Source organism: Antennarius striatus, chromosome 16, assembly GCF_040054535.1.
Source record: "Antennarius striatus isolate MH-2024 chromosome 16, ASM4005453v1, whole genome shotgun sequence".
NCBI lineage: Eukaryota > Metazoa > Chordata > Actinopteri > Lophiiformes > Antennariidae > Antennarius > Antennarius striatus.
Window position 1 is genome coordinate 3758876 of NC_090791.1, and position 22357 is coordinate 3781232.

The 22357-nt window shown below is 44.9% G+C and overlaps 1 protein-coding gene across 2 annotated transcripts; it reads left to right on the forward strand.

The window, feature by feature from the left end:
• Positions 1-1957: 1957 nt before the first annotated feature.
• LOC137610003 (SH3 and cysteine-rich domain-containing protein 2-like) lies at positions 1958-20673 on the forward strand. Of its 2 annotated transcripts, XM_068337391.1 has the most exons (11): positions 1958-2121; positions 9404-9758; positions 11286-11380; positions 12901-12985; positions 15107-15210; positions 15790-15859; positions 16089-16171; positions 16260-16348; positions 18718-18769; positions 19852-19989; positions 20543-20673. In XM_068337391.1, exons 1-11 carry the CDS (start codon positions 2035-2037, stop codon positions 20639-20641), a joined length of 1257 nt encoding a protein of 418 aa, XP_068193492.1. In that variant the 5' UTR covers positions 1958-2034; the 3' UTR covers positions 20642-20673. The 2 variants fall into 2 exon arrangements, with proteins under 2 accessions (XP_068193492.1, XP_068193493.1); XM_068337392.1 differs by lacking the exons at positions 15107-15210; positions 15790-15859.
• The last annotated feature ends 1684 nt before the right edge of the window (positions 20674-22357 follow it).

Here is a 22357-nt window from a genome sequence, read left to right on the forward strand (position 1 = left end):
CTGATGTGGTAAACAATCCGCATCCCCCTCAGATTAAGAGCCGCATCTCCGGTCCTGATGCTGCGCCATGGCGACCGGCGTCACGGATGGGATCTGTTCGTCTGCCGCGTGGGACTCATTTACCCCCCCCCCTCCCCTCCCCTCCATCATCCTGCTCTTATCCCCCCTCCACCTGCCTCCAAATCACATGGAGCTCGGCGCGCCTTCGTCTCCTGTTTTAATGTTCATTTTTATCCGACGCGTTCTGGCACCTGGGGTATCACAGGGAGGATGAAAGGTGGATGGCTCACAGGGAGAAATTTGAATTTGTGTTGCCCCCCCCCCATTCCCTCTACTGTTCGCTGGAGTGTCTACATTTTGAAGATTTTGTGTGTCTGTTTATTTTTGGCACACACACACACACACAAAACCAGAACTTCTGCCTCGGCTCTTGTTTGCAGCTATCTGCTGTACCCTTGCTCTGACTGAAGCAATAATTAATGTGATAACAGAGGACTCTCTCTCCCTCTTTGTTTCTCTTCTCTTTTCCAACACACCCACGCCATAAGTCTTTCTGACAGCTGAGAGAACTTTGATGTCAGACTCTCAGGCTTAATAGAAGACGAAAAGAAAAAAAAAAAAAATCACATTTCCAAGGCTGTATTAGCGCAGAGCTCCATTTAAAACCACCACTTATTACCTTAACTCCCCCTCCATCCCTGTTCCCTCCATCAGATTAACACAGAAATCAGCCGCTGTGACTCCGAACCTTATTGCTTCCTGAGGGGTTTCTCAAAAAAAAAAAAAAAAAGGGGGGGGGGGGGGTGGGGGTGGGGGCGTGAAATAGAACCTCCACTCCCCAGGTATAAGGAGTGAGATTTCCAATTTGTTGAGCCACCTTTTTTCCTGTGAACTCATCTGATTTGAAGGTGTTGGAAAAGCACAATTACGAACGATTTGCTTCAGAACTACAAGATGATATGAAAGAAGTCCAATTCGTCCCATATGGGTCGTTATTCGGCTGAAGCTGAAAATGACTCATAGCTTCTTCACACAGTCCCCCCCCACCCCACCCCAATCCATCCACCACCACCTCTTTTATTCAGTTATCATTCTCCTCACATGAAGTCTTGATAATAATCTACATAATTTTACTTTTGTAGTTTTTATTAGGTGTCATTTACTCTGTATAATGTCCATGATGGATGTAAGCCCCCCCCTTTTCTTTTTTCTTTAAATTAACATCCTTCAAACTGGTTCCAGGTTCGTTTTTTACAATTACGCGCTGGAATAATAAAAGGAAGACATCCCAAGTTTGTTATTCTCATCAAAATGTGAATTATATTCCATATTTGGGATTAAAACGAGCACCCCCACACACACACACACACACCTTACATCCCCTTCCTCTCACCCCGCCCACACCAGAGACTCCTGATGAGTCTAAATGGATCCCGGCCGAGTTGTAAAAATTGCCCCAATCATGCGCCTCAGACGCACGGGAAGGCGTGCCTCATTCTGCGCTTAAACTTCAGTCAGTGCGGCGGTGGGATGCGCTCATCTGTTTGGATTTACACCCGGTCACAACCCTCCAGAGCTCCCAGCTGCCCTTGGATCTAAAACACATCAAGAAGATATTTACGCACCCGTGTTTTGAATCCTTCTGGTTTTGTTTATTTGCATCTACAATCCGGAATTGTCCCGCGTTGAAGCTTGTCGGGGCGCGTTAACAGAAGATTACCCCACAGGCGAGACTCAAACCTTTTCTTGGATGCTTGTCCTTACGTGACACAAGCGATATTTAAACAGCTGGCGTGTGACAAACTATTTAATAAGCCCGTAAGATCGCAAATGACGCGCGGAGAACAAATGGCCATAAGCCGAGCTGAACGCGGCGCGCACGGATCCCTGTGATGGGGACGCGTCACACTTTGACATGCTGTTTGTATGGCTAGGAACGGAAATTTGGCACCGACCAGGAGCAGTTTAAAGCAGTAAAAGAGTTTGTTTTGTGGTTTTTTTTGTACTTGAACGACTCCTTTCGTCTCTTTATCGATGATGACGGAGAACAACGAGATGGAGACCGAGCCGCAGCTCCAGCGCTCTCCAAACGCCATGCCCATCCAACCGATGACATCCAAGGCAAGTAACTGCACACAGCTAAGAGCTCAGGACCAAACATTTCACCTCTAATGTCCTTTAATTGTTATTCATACCCGAATCTGGGGAAGGAGAAATAATTCACACATTTAAAACATGGATAGATCCTTAAAAAAATATTATTTAGTGAATCAAAATGATTGTGGACCAAACTGGAAAAAGATTCCTCTGAGGTTTTATGTCATTTTGAAGCGTTTCTTTTTTGTATCCGTCCTCTATCATCCAATGCTGACGAACACACTTCACAACTGCAGGTGTGTTCATCATATCTGCGTCACCAGATGGAACATCACGCATGAGGTCTGATGTCACCGTCTCCCTACTTTCTTATCTGCGTCTCCCAGCTCCCAAGTTTATGCACAAACGCGCACAAATAGGAGGTTTTATATTTTATTTTAGTTAATAATCTGCGTTAAGTCAGTGAATTCTTTTCTTTTCTGTCTTTTTTTTTTTTTGGTGAAGGTTTCTGCAGCACATCCTGACTGATGGAGTCTTTGAACAAAGTTCATGTTACAATAAGCGTTTATGGCCACTTGTGTTTAGTTCCTGCAGAGCCAGATCCTTTCACCACCACCCCACCCCCACCAGCCAGCCAGCCAGCCAGCCCGAGCTTCAAGTGTCTCTGTGTCCTTATGATTCCATCTGATTTGTTGGCACGAGTGCATAAACAAAGAGTTTCGAGGGCCGGTCTCCAAGTGCAAGAGCTGTGAAAGCTCTATCGCCTCCTGCTTTTTTATTGTAATTGAAGGCTTGATTCATTAGGCCCCAAACACTTGATTCAACTTTCCCTCAGATAAGTCGCCGCCTCACGCCTCCTCTCTCTTTCCACCCACACACACACACACACACACACACCCCAGCAGAGTGAATTTCAAATGTTTTTTCCGTGATTATCGGTGTTTTTCCTCCTCATCCATGGTGTGGTCCATCTCCATCTCCAGCTGCTGCTGCTGCTGCCGGTGATGTTTTCTGATATTCCAGACAGGACTGATTGGTATTCATTGGGTTCTCTGGCTGCTCTGGCTTCACCACATCACAACCATTTATAGCTCAAATTAGTCAGACTGGCTATTCAATCACAAATCGAGTACGTCTGGTCTCTCTTAGTCGATGGAGGCAGCGCTGGTTCAAGTCCGGGGTTGTGCGTGGGAATAGATTTCACTTTAACCTTCCGCCTTTTGTGCTGCAAATACGCCACCAAGATATTTGATATCCTGAGCAAAGGTTAATCTTTTCAACTCCCTTTAAATGCTCAGGATTTACCCCCTCACCACCCACTAGGGTCAATATGATTTCGTGATATATGTAGAAGAGAAAAAACGACTCATCTCGTCTTTGCTTGTTCATCAGAGATTAAAAATCCAGCATCACTATTCCACCTGTATCTTTTTCCCTTTTAACACACTTAATCAAAACCATTCCCCCCCCAAAAAAAGAAGATCTGCCACAGGGTGTAAATTTGAAGAGTCTTATCAGATACATAACCATCAGTCGATGGTGTTTGTTTTAATTAGATAAGGAAGACGGGAAGAGAGAGACTCGCTCTGATAGCAGAAGCTCCATGAAATCCAATGGCAGCAAATTTCCCACCGAGATGTATATCGAGAAATTTGTATTGGAGGGAAACGGTGCCAGAGGATTAAAGACAAAAAGGAAGCATGGGCTGTCTCCGTGGCTCTCCATGCTGTAGTGTGTGTTAACGCCAAAGGCTGGCAGACATGAGAGTGGTAGAACAGATGAGATGCTTGAGAAGCAATCAGCAGACAGAAGTGTCCCTCCGTGGAGAACCGTCGGATCCGTCGAGGCTGTTGACACGAAGTGAGCTTATCTGTGTTGGAAAGAGTGCAGAAGAACCTCTTGTCTCCAAACGGGGCGATTGGACCAGAGACTTATGAAGACTTGAAAACTAATACCGGTCCCTGTTTTCTTTTTTTTGGGGAGGGAGAGAATGGCCTACACTTGTCGGTTTGTTCACGGCGTGACAAGAACACGGTGATTCATCGGCGTGTCCCCTTCAGATTCTTACGCTGAGTCGTCCTCGCTGGATGCCGGCGGAGCGATCGGAGGTGATTGGCTCCGTCTAAAGTGTGAAAAGGAGAACATGCTGCAGCTCCAAAGCTTAAATGACAAGTAGTCATAGAGTTTCAGGCCAAGTCTGACTGTTTTTGTGAAGTAGAGATTTACACTCCAGTGCTGCAGGAGAAATGGCTTCAGAGGCGTAAAAGTAGTGCTGATGTTTTCTGCTCTTTGGGGTATTTATCCACAAGTAGGCCGACACGTGTCATCAGGCAAGAAGGGGGTTGGGGGTGTGGGTGGGGTGGTGGAGGCGAGTCCTTGACTGGAAATGAACCGGAGAATTTGTAATTATGTGCCATTAGAGCTGGGCGATAATTCAATATAATTATTTATAGTCTTTCGGTTAATAATCAGATTTTATTATCGCAGCATGTTGGGGTGAGTGGTGGGGTGGGGTGGGGGGTCTAAGATGGAGATGCGATAATTTAAACGTTTATGAACCCTCCCCATACTGACATTAAACCACCTTCTATCTGTATTAGCTTTGCCCACACGCTTGTCGACCGTTTAAAGCGCTTTTCGTGTCTCACGGAAGTCCGAGACTCACAGAACGTAGCCCCCTCCGGATGCCATCAGCCAATAGAATGCAAGTACGGTATCACATGACGGCCTACTAAAAATCCGCGATGAGGTGAAGTCGCGAGTGTTGATGCGCGAAAACGCGAGGGTGCACTGATCTTAAAAAGATGTTTTGAAGGTACAGTTGAAGGTATTGTCTTGACACAGTCATTGGACGGCCTGGCCTTAGCTTAGCGCTTAGTCTTATCCTCTTTTAATTTGTACAGTAATATGTATATTTTTACTATATAGTAGAGGTTTATGGATGTAGTGAAAGAGGACATGAAGGTAGTTGGTGTGAGAGAAGAGGATGCAGAAGACCGGGTTAGATGGAGGCATTTGATTTGCTGTGGCGACCCCTGAAGGGAAAAGCCGAAAGGAAGAGAAGAAGAGGCCCAAAATAGGAAGTGCATCACCAAAGGAAGTCTTCTGACCAATGAGGTGCTTCCGGTGTCAACACTCCACCTTGGCGCTCAGACAGCAGCGATGAAGTAGAGAAGTTCACCTTCGAATATCTCTGTGAAACCGGCCATACTTTCAAATTCACCTCTCATTTAGTTAAATATCACCTTCCATGACGTGGATGTGAGCGGGTGAAGGGAGGACGAGGTGGATCAAGGTCTTCATTAATTAATGTCACACCTTCACCGCTGTGATCTGTGTTGATGCGACACCCCAGGAAAAGGTGTGAGTCGCTGAACGCTGCATAGTGGACACACACCGGACGGCTCTTGTGTGTTTGTGTCGCGCTGACGGGGGAGAAGAAAAATAACCATCGTCGCCGCCGTTGCTCATTCACGTCCAGACGGGGTTTGTTAGAGTGTGACAGCCATCGTGTCGTGCCTGGGGTGTCGTGCCAACGTGAAAATCGGTGCATGCTGCAACAACGCTGCATGTCGGGGTGAGCTGGTATGGAAAGTGGCTGTGATCCACACGACTTTCTGAAGGCTTCCCCTCCATTAAACACGGGAAAAGAGCGGAAAAGTGTGTTTGTGCAAGCGTGCAAATAAGTGTGTGTTCCGTGTGTGTAAGTGCTGCACAGAGCGATGGCAGCAGCCGGTGATTATGTGACTCTTATCTCATATTGAAGCAGGAATCTGCCGGGCTGCCTTGCATAATAACTTAAGCCAAAGGGGGTAAATGCTCCGACATAAAACTTGTTCTTTGGGAAAAAAAACCCTCCAAATATATGCAGGTTTTTCAGATTTTTTTAAAATCTATTTTTGTTTATCTTTGCTCTAAAGGTTGTTTCGCTACCTCGATTTTAATTACAGCTGTTTCCTTTCCCCCTCAGTTTTACAGGCTATTCCCAAAACGAATGGAAGCCACACAATAAAGGTGCGACTAATTAAATCGCTAAACACAACTTACACCTGATGGTGATAATTCCTTCCCATGACCTAGAATCACTTCCAGCAAAGGGAAACGGCGTCTTTCACGACAAGGATGTCTTAAATGTCCTCTCCTGGAACGAGGTCGGAAAGCTGTGACGTTCAAAAAAAAAAACCCAACAAAAAATAACCACGTGATTGAGCTCTTTTATTTTTATAACCCAGCGACTATTTGTGAAGATGGGTCACAAATGGTCGGAAATTACAGAAACACAAAGTTCTGTATTCCGCGGATGGCGTGCACTTATAGGCGCACCTGGTTGCTATTTCGACATATAGTGACGTTTCTGTTTGATTGCTGGTTTTTAGACGGATCCAAAATTGATGCAAACCCCACCGGCGAGACCTTTTCACCACACGCCGGGCTGTTAAAGCTCGACAGAGTGTGGATTCTGACCTTTACAGGCTCCGGATGACGACACAGCAGTAACTGGTTAAGCCTTTCCATTTGAAATGTACCCTACATTTTATATTGGGGGAGGGTGTGTGTGTGTGTGGGTTGGGTTGCGGGTGGGTGTGGGGGGGTGGCCCCCATCAAAGGTGTGTGAATTACAGGCTTTTACGGCTCCACTGAATCGCCTGCCGCTCCAAGAATATTCACCGTGCAGGTGCACGGAATTCTGGGCGATGTGATGAATTTTGCATGACATGGAGAATCATTCATGAATTACATGAATAATTTGTTGACAGAGAAACTTCAGCCAGACTAAAAACAAACCCAATTTTTGTTTCGGGGGTGGGGATGTAGGGGGGAGAGAAAAGCTTTTACTCTGCACTTCCTTCCTGTCGGGAGTGCAGATAGATAATAGAATGACTTCGACGGTTCCATCTGCGCTTGACGGGCTTTGGGATCATGATGCATCTGCAACCAGACAAATCTTCACGGATATCTGCGTCTACATCTTATGACACTGGACTAATGCGAGCTACCAGGAATGCTTTTTTGTGCTCGCGCTCTGACAGATGATTAGATTAGCCATAATTGAGACATGTGCTCGACTTGGAGCTGTTATGCCAACGCTCATCAGCTGCGATTCAAATAGCCCGGCTTGATTCGAAGAAGCTGCGCCCAAAACGTGCATCATCAAAGTCTTACACCATTACCCAACGTGATCCGAACACGCCTACGACCTTAAAACCACTTCTGAAAGATGGTTCGCTCAACTGAGACTAATGGAGTTTTTGCTTTTGTAGTGAAATTTCAGTTCAAAATTCCATATTTTTAAGGGCATTTAAGGTGAAGCACAACAGTTTCACGCATCAGATCCTGGGACTTTGATTTGAAGACATCTGGCTGATCCCCCCCCACCCCCCCGGTAACAGAATACACTCTCAAACCTCGCTGTCAGCTGTCAGGTTGAATTGTTGTTAATGTAAATGCCGCAGGTGGTGAAGTAAGTGGGCAGAGGTGCCTGGAGATGCCTCTAAGGCACATGTGTCAAACTCAAGGCCCGGGGGCCAAATGTGGCCCACCACATCATTTTATGTGGCCCTCGAAAGCATAAAAAGGTCAAAAGTGTGCTTTGATTAAAACTACATTTCCCACAATGCAGCAATTAAGCCCATTTTAATTCTGATAAAAACGTTTTGAGCAACGTTTATGTCCTAACTTGAGATTGATGTTACTTTTCTTTTTTCCTTGGAAAGTTTGAACCTTGATTGATGGAGTTCTGTGGGCTTCATAATCTGACAAAAGGATTTATTTCAGAACAAAAATCAAACATTTTTTTTCTGTGCAGCTGTAATTTTTGTAACTTGAATAAGTAATAAATTGGCCCTCGGTGAAAATGAATGAATTAGAATCTAAGGGTTGGACGTCATTGGTTGGACAATTTGGACCATGGATTGCAGGATTATATCAACTTTGTTTGCAAAACATGACCTGATTCAATAGTTTCCTACAGCATAAGAGGAAACACATTGACAGGTTACACTAAAGTCTCTCTCATTCCTCTTATCCCCAACACCCACCTAGAGCATCTACAAATGGAGCATCGATGACGTGCGGCACATCTACAGATAACAGCGACGTTTATGTTAACTCTCATACACATTATACTGGTGATGCTTTATGACAGGGAGGAATCCTTCATTCTCTACCAGAGAGTTAAAAAATGCACCTCGATAGTCAAAGATATCAGCTTTCCTTTGTTTTCCATTTCGAAGCACTTCGAATCGGACCCCACGCCAAACATGTAGACTTTTCTCACGCTCTTCCTCCACTCGTCCTTTGCAAAGACTCACAGTCCAACTCAAACAGACAAACTGTTTTCATATCTTCTTCCCAGACTCCCGGAGCTGTAAACAGCACGTCTCGGTGAAGTGATGATGTTTGGCGCTGTGCAGAGGGAGCCTGGACCCGACAGACAGACGGACAGACCTAGGGAAACACCGATTATTTATCTGCCCGTCTGTCGGTGTCGATCCACCCTTACCCCGTGACGTGACCACGCCCTCGCCCTTCTCCCCCCGCTGTCACTTTGTGTCAGGGTAACAAATAGTCTCGAAGGAAACTAGCATCATCATCTGTACACCAACCCCAGAGGGGGGGAAACGTCAAGAAACATGCGTTTATCCGACCAATCGATGCTGGATGGCATCGGGGGGGGGTTCGCTGACCTGACAGCTGCTGATGCGGCGTTTACGCATCTGTTCTTCTGAACGTGCAGAAACATCGATTCTGAAAGGCCGTTTGTCCGACACAGCTTCCGAGACGCGAGCGCGGATGGTTGTGTCGATATGCGTGAAATACGATATCGTTTCATGCGATGGGCAATGACGGTTCTGCCCCCTCGGGAGGGTGGGTTGGGGATCAATCGACCCTGTGCTTCCTGTCTGATGGACAAATCCTGTCGAGATCGAGAGCCCAGTTGATGACGGATGATGTTGCGTCTTGTTTCGGGTCAAAAAGGCCTCCCAGCCACCAATAAGCCAACGCATTGATTCACGACCTCCTTTACCCGGGGGGGCCTCGGGTTAAACAAACACGTCTGTCTAAAGGGAACACAAGACTTTGCTATTAATGCGTTTCCTTATGAGGTAATGCCACATTTCGTGACTCACCCTCCTTCCCCGCGGTGTTCAGATCGGAGCAGAGTGTTTACAGATGCTGGGATATTGCCGGTCCTGTCCTGAGGGCATATTGGACATTTGTTATTGCTCCCGAGCTTTTTGTGCTTATCTTGTGTTTATTCTCTTATTGGTGATGATATTCTGTGTTTTTTGTGTGTCTGTTGCAGCTTCAGAGACTAAAACGCTCCCTGTCCTTCAAGACTATGATGCGAAGCAAAAGCATGGAGAACTTCTTCCAGAGATCCTACAGCGACGCTCGATTGCCCCCAGATTTCATCACCGACCCGCCGCCTCCTTCTCCCCCCTTGCTGCCCGGTTCCCCTCTGGTCGGCGAACGCTCGCCATCCATTTCTCCGTCTCTGAGCCCCAACCCGTCCATCTCCTCCCACTCCCCCTCTCTGAGCCTTTCCCCATCGCTGCCCACCAAGCCTCTCCAGGTCCGACCCCAGATCAACCACTGTTTCCAGGACCACGTCTTTCGCAAGCCGACCAACTGCCAGCACTGCAAGCACATGATTGTGGGTAAGGGGCTCCATCTACTTCCTGGATTGTCCTTTCCTTTATCACCTTTCACCTTTCGCTGAAGTTCTGGTCTTCTGTTGGGGAACAATCGATGTCGTGCAGACGAGAGGGCGTTAAATGAGAAGAGCGTTGGGTAGAAGAAGTCACCACTTGCACCTATAAATAACACAAATACACACACCTTTGGGAACAGAGGACACAAACTGCTGGAGTGGAAATCTATTGGATTCTTGCTTGATATATGACTTCAGCTGCTTAGCAGTCCGAGGCCTCTGTTGGATTGGTCTCTTTATAATGAGCCACAAATTCTCAACGGGGTCAGGTCCAAACTGCAAGTAGGCCATTCCGTTACCAACCACACTGTTGTATTAAAAGAAAAATCAATAACTTGATAGAATACATGTTTACATGTAATGTCTTTGCTGTTGGGCGTTGGTTCAGGTATGTTCCCCAACGATTGTCCTTCAAGGTTCCCTCCGTTTTTGCTACGCAGGGCTAACCAGGGTATAAAAACCCTTAAAAACAGACGATGCTTCGTCGTAAATGATCTCACCTTATTTTTTCATCTGCTGACGTTTAAAAACTGACTATATCTGTCTTCAGAGCAGCTTCTTCAGTGTTTGTTGCTGGTAAGAAACCATTAGAGTATTAGCAGGAAGTGCCGAGGGTCAGATGCGACTGCAATTAGCCTTAATTTGCTGCTTGCATGGACAACTAGCCACTCATAGTATTTCTAAATCTATTTCCTGTCATCATGATTGATTATAGACTACACCCTGTTCTGCTTCTGCGCTGTTGCTTTTTTTGTTTTATGGGTTTAGGCCATTTATTGTTTTGATGCATCGCCTCATTCCCGCTGTATTCCTCTGCAGTCCCCAAACGCAGACTGGCCTCGGCTTCCTTGTTAAGCTGATGAAGTAGAATATTTGTCTCGGGAGTTAAAGCAGTCCTTTCATCAAGACGTCCGGTTTGTTTGATTGCCGTTTCTGTTCAATTACCGACCTGTTTTTTTTTTTAAACTATCCCCATCGACAACAGGTCCGGAAATTTATTTATTTGGGGATTATAAAATAAAGATACTGAACATAAGTTGTCCAAATCATCCAGCCAATCGACGGAGGTTTTTTTTTTTGTAAAGCAAAAACAAATTGAAAAGAATACTCGGAGGCGTTTTTTTAGCACTGCGGCACAACAAAATATGAAAAGACGGGATGACTCAATGCCAGATCGATTATGATTGAAATACCACCAGCTGGTTTCCAATCTCTGAAGGTTGTTTTGGAAGAGGAGCTCTTGATTATGAAGCTGTTATTGTCACCTCCTCAAGCAGGAACAGCTTGATAAAGCTGGGACAGCTTTTGATTACGCTCTCTCTCTCCTTGAGCAGACAGAAACCTGCCCGTACGATCTGAAGGCCACTTGTTTGTTCGCTCCTTCTGCCTGTTGCCGATCTGCAGCCCGCTGCGTATTCCCATCCGTGCTTTTATACTCTGCTCTCATTCGCACATATCTGTCCCTTCTCTGCAGGAAACTCCAAACAGGCTCTGCGGTGTAAAACGTGCAAGATGGCCGCTCACCTGTGGTGCACCTCGGAACTATCACAGCAGCAGTGTCACGGGAAGGTGCGAATACGTTTTCAGAATTTGATGTTGCCATTTTATAACTTTTGGTAGTTTTCCTCAGCAGAACCAACCACTGACTTTCTCTTGGATTTCTCAGCTCTAGACTGGTCTTTTATTTTGAAACTCAAAATGAATATACAGTAATCCCTCGTTACTCGCGGTTAATGCGTTCCAGGAACACCCGCGAAAAATGAAATTGCGCTATATAGCGACAAAGTATTTATTTTATTTTTTACGGTAACATTTATGAACCCCCCCCATATTAAGGTGGTATTAAACCACCTTATATCTGTATAACCCATTCCCACACTCTGATAGTCTGAAATAAATAGACTTAAAGTCTTAAAACACTTTTGCATTAAAGAAAAAGTTGCAGGAGGAACCATGTGTCTTGGAACGCACACATGGATGCTGTCAGCCAATAGCATGCGTGTACGGTATCACGTGACCACCTTCTAAAAATCCACGATGTAGTGAAGCCGTGCATCTTGAAGCGTGAACAAGCGAGGGATTCCTGTGATGACATATCTATTCTCCTGCCAATTAAAACTGAACGTTAGAATTTAATTTGCAAGTAAACGTCAAAAATATGCTAACAAAATAAAACCCATTCATTTAGCCTCATTCTTCCTTGTTTTGAACCTAGTTTGAGCTCCAACCACATGATAAAAACACATGAAACAGCCATAATTTGATTCAAAACCTGATAAGGAATCTGGATCAGCTTGAAGGCAGTGACTTCATTTTTTTTGTGAAAGATGCACGCTGTATAATTACAAGGCTTACATTTCAAAGTTTTACACGAAGCGAAAGACGGCAGTGGAATGAGAGAGTGTTTTTCCAGACGGTAAACAGGGAGTGATTTGAGGCAGAGATTTTGTGTTTGTCCTCTAGCGTCGGGCCGAGGGCATTAGCATGCAGGATGAAGTGAGACCTTCTGAGAGCCTCTTGGAAAAAATTTTAAGAGCCTTGTGTTCAAGACGGCTCAGTGCGGTGAGGAAGAGGAGCAGGAAGACGGGAGAGTAGAAGAACCAAGGGAGCGATGAGGGCAGTGTGAGGTAGAACATCAGATGTCTTCTCGCTGCCTTTTGATCTCTGCTGCGTTCTTCTTGTCTTCCAAAAACGTGACAAAGCGAGAGGCTCATTTGCAAGTCAAGGCGAAGACAAACCGATATCTCCATCGAGACACTTGCTGTGCTTAATTTAGTGTTAAATTCTGCATACAAACACACACACACACACACACAGACAATCAAACGTCCAAGCCGGCACGGGTGAGCGAATTTATTGCTCATAATTAGGTGCAGACAGAAGCAGCAGTTTGTTCAGTTTGTGACTGGATGGTAGAAATGAGCTCCTCTGCTGCTGCTGCCGTCTGTCCTGATGTCTTTCTGGTTCAGTCATTTTCAGACGACTCCCCTTAATGTCCTGAAATGACCACTAGGTTCAGTCTATAAACTGGATGTAATGGAAACTGGGAAGAAAAAAAGAAAAAAGATCTGCTTTTTCTCTCCATTTAGTCTGGAGCGTTCAAGCGAAACTTCAGCTCGCCGATGCTCGTCAACGACCAACTGTCTGTCGTCAAGGAAGTCCAACCAAGCCAAGGTGAATGTCGTCCCGTGTGTGTGTGTGTGTGTGTGTGTGTGTGTCTTAATGAGATCTGTCCAATGTGCTTTCGCTTCGAGATGTTGCTCTTGTCTGGCCTTTGCATTATTTTTAGATTTTGTGCTTGCTTGTGTGTCCACTATAATAAAACCAGAACTGCCTCCATCCCCACCCGACAACCGTGAGAGCATGAAGTTGAAAAACATAAAGACGAGGAATAAATTTAGTCTTGGAGGCTGACGGACGGTCTGGACACTGAAAGTACACAAATAAATATTTATAAGTTCCTGTTTGTGTTGTTATACCTCTGTTTAAAGTAGGGCGTGTATGTCCTTGGGCGGATGCAGGGTAGGAATTTATTGCATGGGGATAAAGCGTGTATATTTAAAGCTAACGAAGCTGATGATGAGTCCTGGTACTTCAGACAGTATTGGACTGGAACAGCAGAGTCACTAGCTTCAATGCTAGCTTAAAAACCCTGAATCTTTTTTTTTTTTTTTTTTTTAAAGGGAAAGTTTTGCAATTGGCTTCACAAATAGTTCAGACTGATTGCTGCAAATTGTAAAAAAAAACCCAAAAAAAAACCGCAACTGAAACCCAGACTCGCCATTTGCTTTAATCAGAAATCATCTGAACGTTTCTTTTCTCCATTGTACCTTTTTTGGACCCAACATCTGCGTGGGTCATGCAGTCCTTCATCTCACCTACTGTCTGCCTCTCTGAATCAGGGTTAACACCTCATGCTGTCACTTCCTGGCACTTTTCATGAATCAGGGCACAATTAACCTCCAGCGCTGCCATCACCGCAGGCCCGCGCTACCGCAAACGCCTGGGACTCCGCCAGGGCCAGCTGAGACTGCAACCTGCCAAAGTCACAGTCACACATTTCAAAGTGTCATCATAATTATTGCTAACAAAGGCCCCTGATAAAATTCTGAGCTCATGTTTACGCACATTAATATTGGATGACAAATTTTATGGTGGATTCAGTTACAGGCTATTATTTTTCATCAGCTACCTTCTGGCAAATCGCATCACGGTCTGATATTAAACCTTATTTATTAGGCTGAGAGCTGCAGGTGTGAAGAATAAAACAATTAAACGCCCTCGGGTGAAATCTTGCAATGAAATTGAAATTATGCGTAGAAGGATTTGTGTTGTAAAGGATGAAATATTAGTCACCAGGCAGAATAGTTTAATGTGTGGTTGATAAAGATTGACATGAAGCAGCATCACAAAGACATTTTCTCATTTGTTTTCTTTAAATGTATTTATTACATCATTAGTTTTATTATTTGCAGGGTGGGAGGCTCGACTTGCTGGACTTTTTTTTTGCATTTGAGCACCCGTGGTTTTCTCATTTGAACTTGCAAAAGCACAAATAAGCTTCATCTGGACTTGCCCACCCCCACCCCCTCCACATGTGTCGCACTGCAGGCGTTCCTGCTGCAAGAATTTCTGTTTTTAGCACTTCTGTTTAATTTTGCACGCATGGGACGAGAGCATAGCTTCATTATGAAATGTTCATGACTCTCCATCCTGCACGGGCACACATGCAAGCACTTTTTTTATTTTTTATTTTTTAGGTTTTGAAGGAAAAGCAACTCTGTCCCCATTAGACTCGAGTGGAGCAGAAAAAGCTGCAGAAAATAAAAATTCCTTCCCTCGGTAAGAGGGTGATACCGCCGTCTACATGAAATATAGCAATCTGAGGATTTCCATATTTTAAATCTCTTATTCTCTTTCTGCTCAGCTAAAGCTCTGAATGTTTCAGCCGTTATAACTAAGACACATCTCCTGCCAATGAGTACATTTTCAGCATCAGAGCATGTACACTTATTGGACTCTGTTGATGTCTCCTAAACGATCGGCTGATGTCCTCTCTCAGATCTAAAGTGGGTCACTCTGATCCGTCGCCGACTGTGTTACTTTGGTTATATTTAGACCCTCCGTTTCCTCCAGATCGACGCAGGCAAAATAAAAAAATAAAAAAAGGTGTGCAGCTGAGTCCAAATTGTGTGTGTGTGTGTGTTTGTGTGTGTGTGGAGCACGTATGTGCGTTTGCAAAAATTTTTTTAGTGGACTTGTATGCGTTAGTTTTACGAATGTGTGTGGTTTCAGAAGCTGTGCGGATGCGTGTTGACCCCGTGTACGCCGCCTTGCGCTACGGGACGTCCTTGGCGCAGATGACCCGCTCCAGCGTGGAGTCGCCAACACGCAGCCTGGTATGACATGTTCACCCGGTGGTTTGGGGGTAGAGGATGGTGAATAAGACTTTTTAAAAAACAAACACCTAAATATTTGAGAATTGGCTGAAAAGCAATGAAGAATTAATTAAGTAAATGAATTATTTAAGTTTTTAGGGAATAAATCACTTTTAAGACTGAATGAGAAGGCAAATTTAAAAAAATGACTGGGAAAAAGCTTGAAGCAGCTCTGGTCCTGCTGGAGGTAACAGAATCCACCCACTGGGGCACGTCTTGTGGGGGTTTCACACAGGTTGGTGTGTGGTAAAGTCATCGGCGAAGCCTTATGGATGATCTCCTTCTTCTTATGAAACACATTGTCAACCCATTGTGCAGCTTTTTCCACGCATGACCTCACAGAAAGAAGATCTTGTATTGCAGATCCTCCTGCTGAAAGCGACTAGTCTGTGTTTCTTCGTTTGAATCATTCAGCGAAAAAATAAAAAAAATAAAGCAGGAAAAAAAAGTTTTAAAAGTGAAACGCAGCGTCTTTGATCTCCTGGTACTAACTTCTTTTTTTTTTTTTTTTATCTTTTCCTCTCCATTTCCTTCGATAAGGGGGAGGGAAGTGAGGAGAGTCAGCAGAGACAGTGCAGCGTAGACGAAGAGATAACTCAGGAGGCAGGGGGTAAAAAAAACCAAAACGCTGCTGTCTCCATGTTGGTGGATGTACATGTGTGTGCTGTATTCCTTTTGCATATATATGTGTGTGTGTCTGTGCAGGTTGTGTGTTGCCTGTCTGCGTGTGAAAGAGATTTGCACGTCAGGTCTTGAAGAAAACAAAAAAAAAAAAACATATCCGGTTGCTTATTAGCATGCACCTCCCTTTTAAAACAAATAATTCCTGCTGCCTCCAGATCCACCTGTCTCCTCCATGGAGGTGGAGAAAGAGGAGGACGACGGCGGTGGCCAAGCTCCTGCAGAGGAGAGCAGCGTGACGGTACCGCTTATTTTTTTAAATCCCTTTTGTGCAGACTGTCACTCTTTATTGCTTCCCTCTATGAATGAACACACATGTCTGTTTCCAGGTGCCCAAGCGCATCGAAGTCCACTCCATCCACACCTATGTAGCCCTCTACAAGTTTCTGCCTCAGGAACAGAATGACCTGGAACTGCAGTGAGTAAAATAAAATAAAAAACCAACCCCAGCATGGAGCGACCATCTTTGTGCAGACGCAGAAACGCTTGTGCGACATTGTGGGTTTTTTTTTCCTATTATCAGCATGAATGCATTCGTGTGTGTTTGTTTGGGGTTTTTTTTTTGCCCCGGTTGCTGTTTTCTGCAGGATAAAAATGTCCCCCTACCATCTGCAGAGGACGGGGCCGCGGCGCCCCTTAAGGACAACTAATTATAAACTCGTGGCCCATCACCGTTCGCTTGTAGAGCTGGAGACTGAGCTGTCTTCCCAGCAGGGGAGGGGATAAAGACACGGAACAAGTGAGAGATGAAAGGGGGCATGAGGAGAGATGGGATGGAGTTGGAGAGTGCTATGGGCTAAAAAAAAATGAGAGAAAGAAGAGGAGGATGGGAGATATAGATGAGGAAATACAAAGAGAGAGGGAGAATAAAGGACGGAGCAGTCAAGTGAGAGGAGGCTGGGTGGTTAGGGGATAGTTATCACAAGGGTAGAGGATCCGTGGCACTGTGGACAGCCATCTGTGCTCTACAGTACAATATATGAAGTATTTTTTAAGCTGTTATTGTTCCGCTGTCAGGATCTGATTTACATGATCTGTGAAAAAAGCAGCGATTTTGAAGAGATAAAAATACATTCTGTCCAATCAGAGGTGTTAGAAATACTCCCAATGCTTTAATTCTACACAGAATGGACATAAAGAAAATATAACCGCCTGACGTAGGTCAAATTAAAAAAGCCCTTCAACTCCCACATCGGTGTTTCGTTTATTTGCGGCAGTCACCAGCAAGGCTGGTAATTAAGGTCACCGAAGCTCCGTTTTATTTTTTTAATCTGAAATCACTCCTTATTTGCTCTACAGTGCAGCGAGAAATTTATGCATTACACGTCGTCATGTAAAAAAAAAAGAAAAAAGTCTCCACAAAGGAATAAATAGAAAACGGCTTTCTGCTTGCATTCCCCACATTTATCGACGCAGTTTTTAACAATCGGACACGGCGCTCTTTTTTTTTGCAATTGATCATAAGGAACGCTCAGAATCTCATTTATTACTCGCTAAGCTTTTTATCTGTTCTGTTTGTCACGTCTATTGTTCACTCAAGGGGTTTAGAAACATAATTGTCACCTGCAAATGGGGCTTCATAACAACCTGCGTTTTGTTCCTTGACTTCAAATGAGTTAATTTAATCAAAGAGAAAACTCCTGTCGACAACTAAAAACGTGCGAAAGCACAACCTTCAGGGTAGGGACGAATTAGAAGGCTCCACCTTTACGATCAATGAGATCCATTATCCGCCGTTACGGCATCTTCATATTTATGTTGAAACGGATCCGACGCCATCACGGTGACGTCACGGCAGGAACGAAACGCTTCTTCTCTTTCACTGGCCTGAATGCAGGTCCTTGCGTGGAAAAAGCGATTTTTTTTCTCCCTGCTCCTGTTTTTTTTTTCAATACTAATGACGTTGGCGGAGGCGAGCTATCGCTCTTCTTTTTTTTTGTTTTTTTTGCCTTAATCTTTCGGTTTGAAGGTGAGATCAGATTAGCTTCGTTCTCAGATTTGGAGGATCAAGAGGCGGCTCCTGTTCAAAACGTTACGAGCTCTGAATGTTCAACAACTTACTTTCATCATTTTGGAAATCTTTCTGCTTCTGCCCTCCAGACGTCAGATGTATTGATCCCACATCGCCTCGTCAGAATGTAAAGACGACAACGTTAGATGTTCCGTGTTGAAGTAGAACCGCCATCCATTACTGGGAGGCGATACGACTGATGTCTTTCAATACCTGTTTAGCATATATCATTATAAAGGGCTGCTCCCCAGGGTGAAACCTGTGCAAGCAGAGTAATTGTTTCACATTATGATAAATGCATTCTGGGAGATGAGAAATATTGATCTCATCTTTTGTGCGTCTTACTGTATGTAAGTGTGGCGAGATCGCACGGGGGCAACGGTTTCTGTCAGCGTGTGGAAAAAGTCATGCTGAAAACTGACGGGATCATTAACATGCAGGCCCCGGGGGGGGGGGGGGGTTGTCGGCGGACGCCACACAATCATATCTCATGCAACACCTCGTGTTTTGGAGTCGGACCGCTCCGTCACGTCTCCAGGAGGAGGGATGGGAAAGGCTTTAACCTCTGCAGCTTTCTGCGGCGCTTTGACAACGTTATCTTTTGCGCTCACACTCAGCGCTTTTCCCTCCTTTCTTTTTTTTTTTTTTTTTTTTTCCCGCCCTTTTTATTGCTTTGGCGCCCTCGTGCTCCCTTCATCTCCCCATCCCCACCCCCACTCATTCGGCGCCTCCTTTTTCCCTATTATTCATCTTCTCTCCTGTCTTATCTCCTCCAGTCCTGGCGATCGGGTCCAGGTCACCGACGACTCAAACGAAGAGTGGTGGAAGGTGGGTGATCCGTCATACGCAAACATCTCTATGTTCTTCTCCTATAATGTGTGTTTGAACACAATCGCCTGCATGTTTTGCAAATTCAAGGCTTTACATAGATTCTTAACTGAGCCTCACCTGCTTCCTTTTCGCCGTCGTAAACATGTCAGGTAGCCGCAGACGGAATAAGAACATCATTTTCTGAGAAAATTGCAGGATTTAACGTAATGAACCCTACCGGATGTCTCAGAGTCTGTAATGAGCTTCACCCGCTCCTAATGGAAATTAAGTGTGTGTATGTGTGTGTGTGTGAGGTGTGTGTTTGTGTGTCCAGATTTAACTGAAAAGCTGGGTGTGTTTGTCTTTAACCACAAAGTGACAAAGTGGTAATTAAACACTTTAAAACCACGCAATCGCTGGAAGGAACCTTTAGGTTTTCTGTGTTATTTATGACTTAACTGTTCATTATTAATATATAGTTGGCAAGTTTGCTTCAATAAACACATCACCTCAGGCACAGGGTGATAAAAAGAGAAATTTGCATCATAATCTCCAGCAAACAAGGGAGGACATAAGCTGCTTCCGCTGTCCTTGTTTAAGTAAATGGTAAATAAATGTGACAATAAGGTGAAGCAGTTCCTTGTTTTACGTTTAAAAACAGTTATTGCCTTCATTAGTTTCTACAAGCACCCTGTCTTTTTACATTTTTATGTCCCTGCGGTTGCAATTATTCATCACTGCACTAATCGGAATGTGAGAAAGTGTGTTGCTGCTTGTCTCACTTTCTTCATAATGTCCCGTTATTATTCATCGCCGTGCCAAAAGTGTTTTTCTACTGACTTAACGATTGAGTTGATATTCAGAATTATGTTTTCATTGGTTTATAATCACCTGAATTAAGGGTGATTTTACAGCTTTTGTTCGGTTCATTCGTGCCAGATTTGGTCTAGTTAAGAATCACGGACTGACGGATGACTTATTGATTGGACAGTTCGGCCAATCAGCATCCTGCATCATCAGTCTGGCATCATCATCATCATCTTGCATCATCAGCATCCATGTAGGAAGTCAAACTCGACTGATGTCTTGTGTTTTTTCAGGGTAAAAGTGGCGACAGGATCGGTTTCTTTCCTGCAAACTTTGTGCAGCGGGTCCGCCCAGGAGAAAGGGTGTGGCGGGTGGTCCAGGGTCTCCCTGGCAACCGAGAGAGAGGACACATGGCTGTGAAGGAGTCCCAGGTACGCCAGCATCGTCGGGCCGTTTGATCAGTCCCTCATACTACAAAATGCCCCAAAACTACAGTGGTATTTTGGGAATCGTGGCTGAATTGCCACCTTGACCAGATGATGATGGTACGGTTCTGGGTTCAAGTCCATCCCCAACCTCCCTGACACGAGGCGCCTCCAAGACCACCATGTCAGGTTGTTGTTGGGTCACTGATCCCACTGCTTTGATTGGAGGTGTCTGTGGCGAGGACGGGCTGTCGATCCTGTGCAGCGTTGCGGGGAGCTGGAGCCCATCCCGGCTCACGTTGGATGAGATGCAGGATACATCCTGACCAGGACGCGATCAAAGGATTGGCACCAAAATGAGCTCGTCTCTGCCAGTTTTTACTCACTTGGAGAAAGAAATTGTATTAATTTCGTGCATCTTGTATCCAGATTTCAACCACCCAAGTCAGAAAATCTTCCTCAAAACTGTATTTTCTTATATTCTGAATTAATTCTGATAAAATGAGTTATGGACATGTTAAAGATTATGACCGTCTGTCGTTCTGCCTCTTCTGTTCAGATCTGTGTGGGGAAGCTGGAAGACGGCGAGATGTTTCTGAAGCTGAGCAGCGGGAAGAAGAGAGGGCTGGTCCCGGCCGACTCCATAGAGGAGATCTGAACCACCCTACTTCTGCTTTGCCCCCACCCCACCCTCGAGGTGTGCCCATCGTTTCACCACCACCCCCCCCCCCGCCTACCATCTTTTCCCTTTGGTTATAAATAAGGACTAGCCTCGGTCCCAACCGACTGAAACCAAACCCGGATCAACTGGACACTTTGAGTCCCTGAATCGGTTTATTTAACACTATTTAAGTCAGTAATCCTGCTCTTATAGGGGATCTTTTTAAAAGTCTAGGTTTGTAATTTAAATACAAGAATCTCTGTCTAGGAATACTCAAGTCAAACCATCGTGGGAGGAGGCAGACTCCATTAATGTGAAGGTGTTGCCTCTGTTGGGGTCTTGATTCTAGCCACTCTGCATGTCTCTACCCTATCTGCTCATGTCAGGGTCTCTGGCCTGGGGGGACCGACTTCAACCTCGAGCAGACTGGTACACAATGTGAAACACTTAGCATGGATAACCACCACTAGCAAGAGAAAGCTCCTGCCACTCAATGCAGACCAGGGGATCACATGAAAGGAGAGCACACAATACGAAAATCCTCGGCGGCGTCGGGCCGGTTTATAGCCGCACTCGCCGACTCCAGAGCAGATAAATGAGAACATTGGGAAAATAAATAAACGCTGGAGGCTTTGAGGATCTTTTTTTCCATGGAAAAAAAAATTCAACTTTTTTTCCTGACTTTTTTCCTGTATAAAATAACAACGGGATCATCATTCGAAATAATCCGTCGGCTTTCTTTTTGTTTAGTGGTAAGAGAGCACAAAAAGTTTCCCTTTATTTCCAAGTCTACAAAACGGGAACCTTAACTTCCAAAAATACATTTCGATGTAACGTGTCTTGTTGATATATCAAACGGCTGTGATTGTTGAGGGTTTGCCTTTTTGTCGTCTTACATTTTGTTTGGAGCTGTGATGGTGCAGGAGAGGAGATGAAAAGCAAGTATCGGGGAGGGGAAAACCCAGGAGGGTAGTCCCGAAAAGGAAAAACACGTCCGTCTCAAGTGTAACCGCCATTCCCCTGCTTCCACATAAAGGATGTTGCTGGAAGAACGATGCTAAAGGGTCACAGCGGGTGTTTCAGAATTTCAAGAGACTTCACCGGTGAGCTGGAACAGCAGAAAATATAGTCTCCGGTCGGCCGTGTTGGAAAAACAACACCGCAGCGGGGATCTTTTTGACCATGAAGAGGAGTCTAAGCTTCATTGACAGCTCAAAGGGAAACAGAGGGAGGAAGTGCAGCCAGAGGAGTCACATCAGTGCTCAACAGTGATGAGTCAGTGTATGCATGCAAGTAGTGTAGAACCCATGGGCGAACGAGCGATCATTGATCAAATGTCAGCCTTGTCGTCTCCGTCTTCTACTCTCCCCCTTCTTTTTTTTTTTTTGGCCTCTCCTGTCACTTCATCGATGTGAAGGTATTTGATGGTTTAGATCTCCGTTCCAGCCGTTACTTCCTTGTTGCATTTCAAAGACCTCCTTGTTCCATTGGGAAGGACGCACACATGTAAAGACGCCAGAAAATATCCGACTGAAGTCTTACAAAGCGACAGCAGACTGGCGGCTCTGCAAACAAAGACATTATATAAGTCATTCTTGCTGTTGTACGACATGAGTCTACATTTCAATATATGTGAATGTCTGTGGGAAATAAGCTTTTGTTCTTGTAATAACGAAATAGCACTTTATTTTTTATGTCCTTTTTGAATTTTGT

Coding starts and splice junctions, on each gene's coding strand:
- LOC137610003 (XM_068337391.1), top strand. CDS start 2,035: ATGATGACGGAGAACAACGAGATGGAGACCGAGCCGCAGCTCCAGCGC. Junction 11,381..12,900: donor AGCAGCAGTGTCACGGGAAG/GTGCGAATACGT, acceptor CTCTCCATTTAG/TCTGGAGCGTTCAAGCGAAA. Junction 15,860..16,088: donor GATAACTCAGGAGGCAGGGG/GTAAAAAAAACC, acceptor TGCTGCCTCCAG/ATCCACCTGTCTCCTCCATG.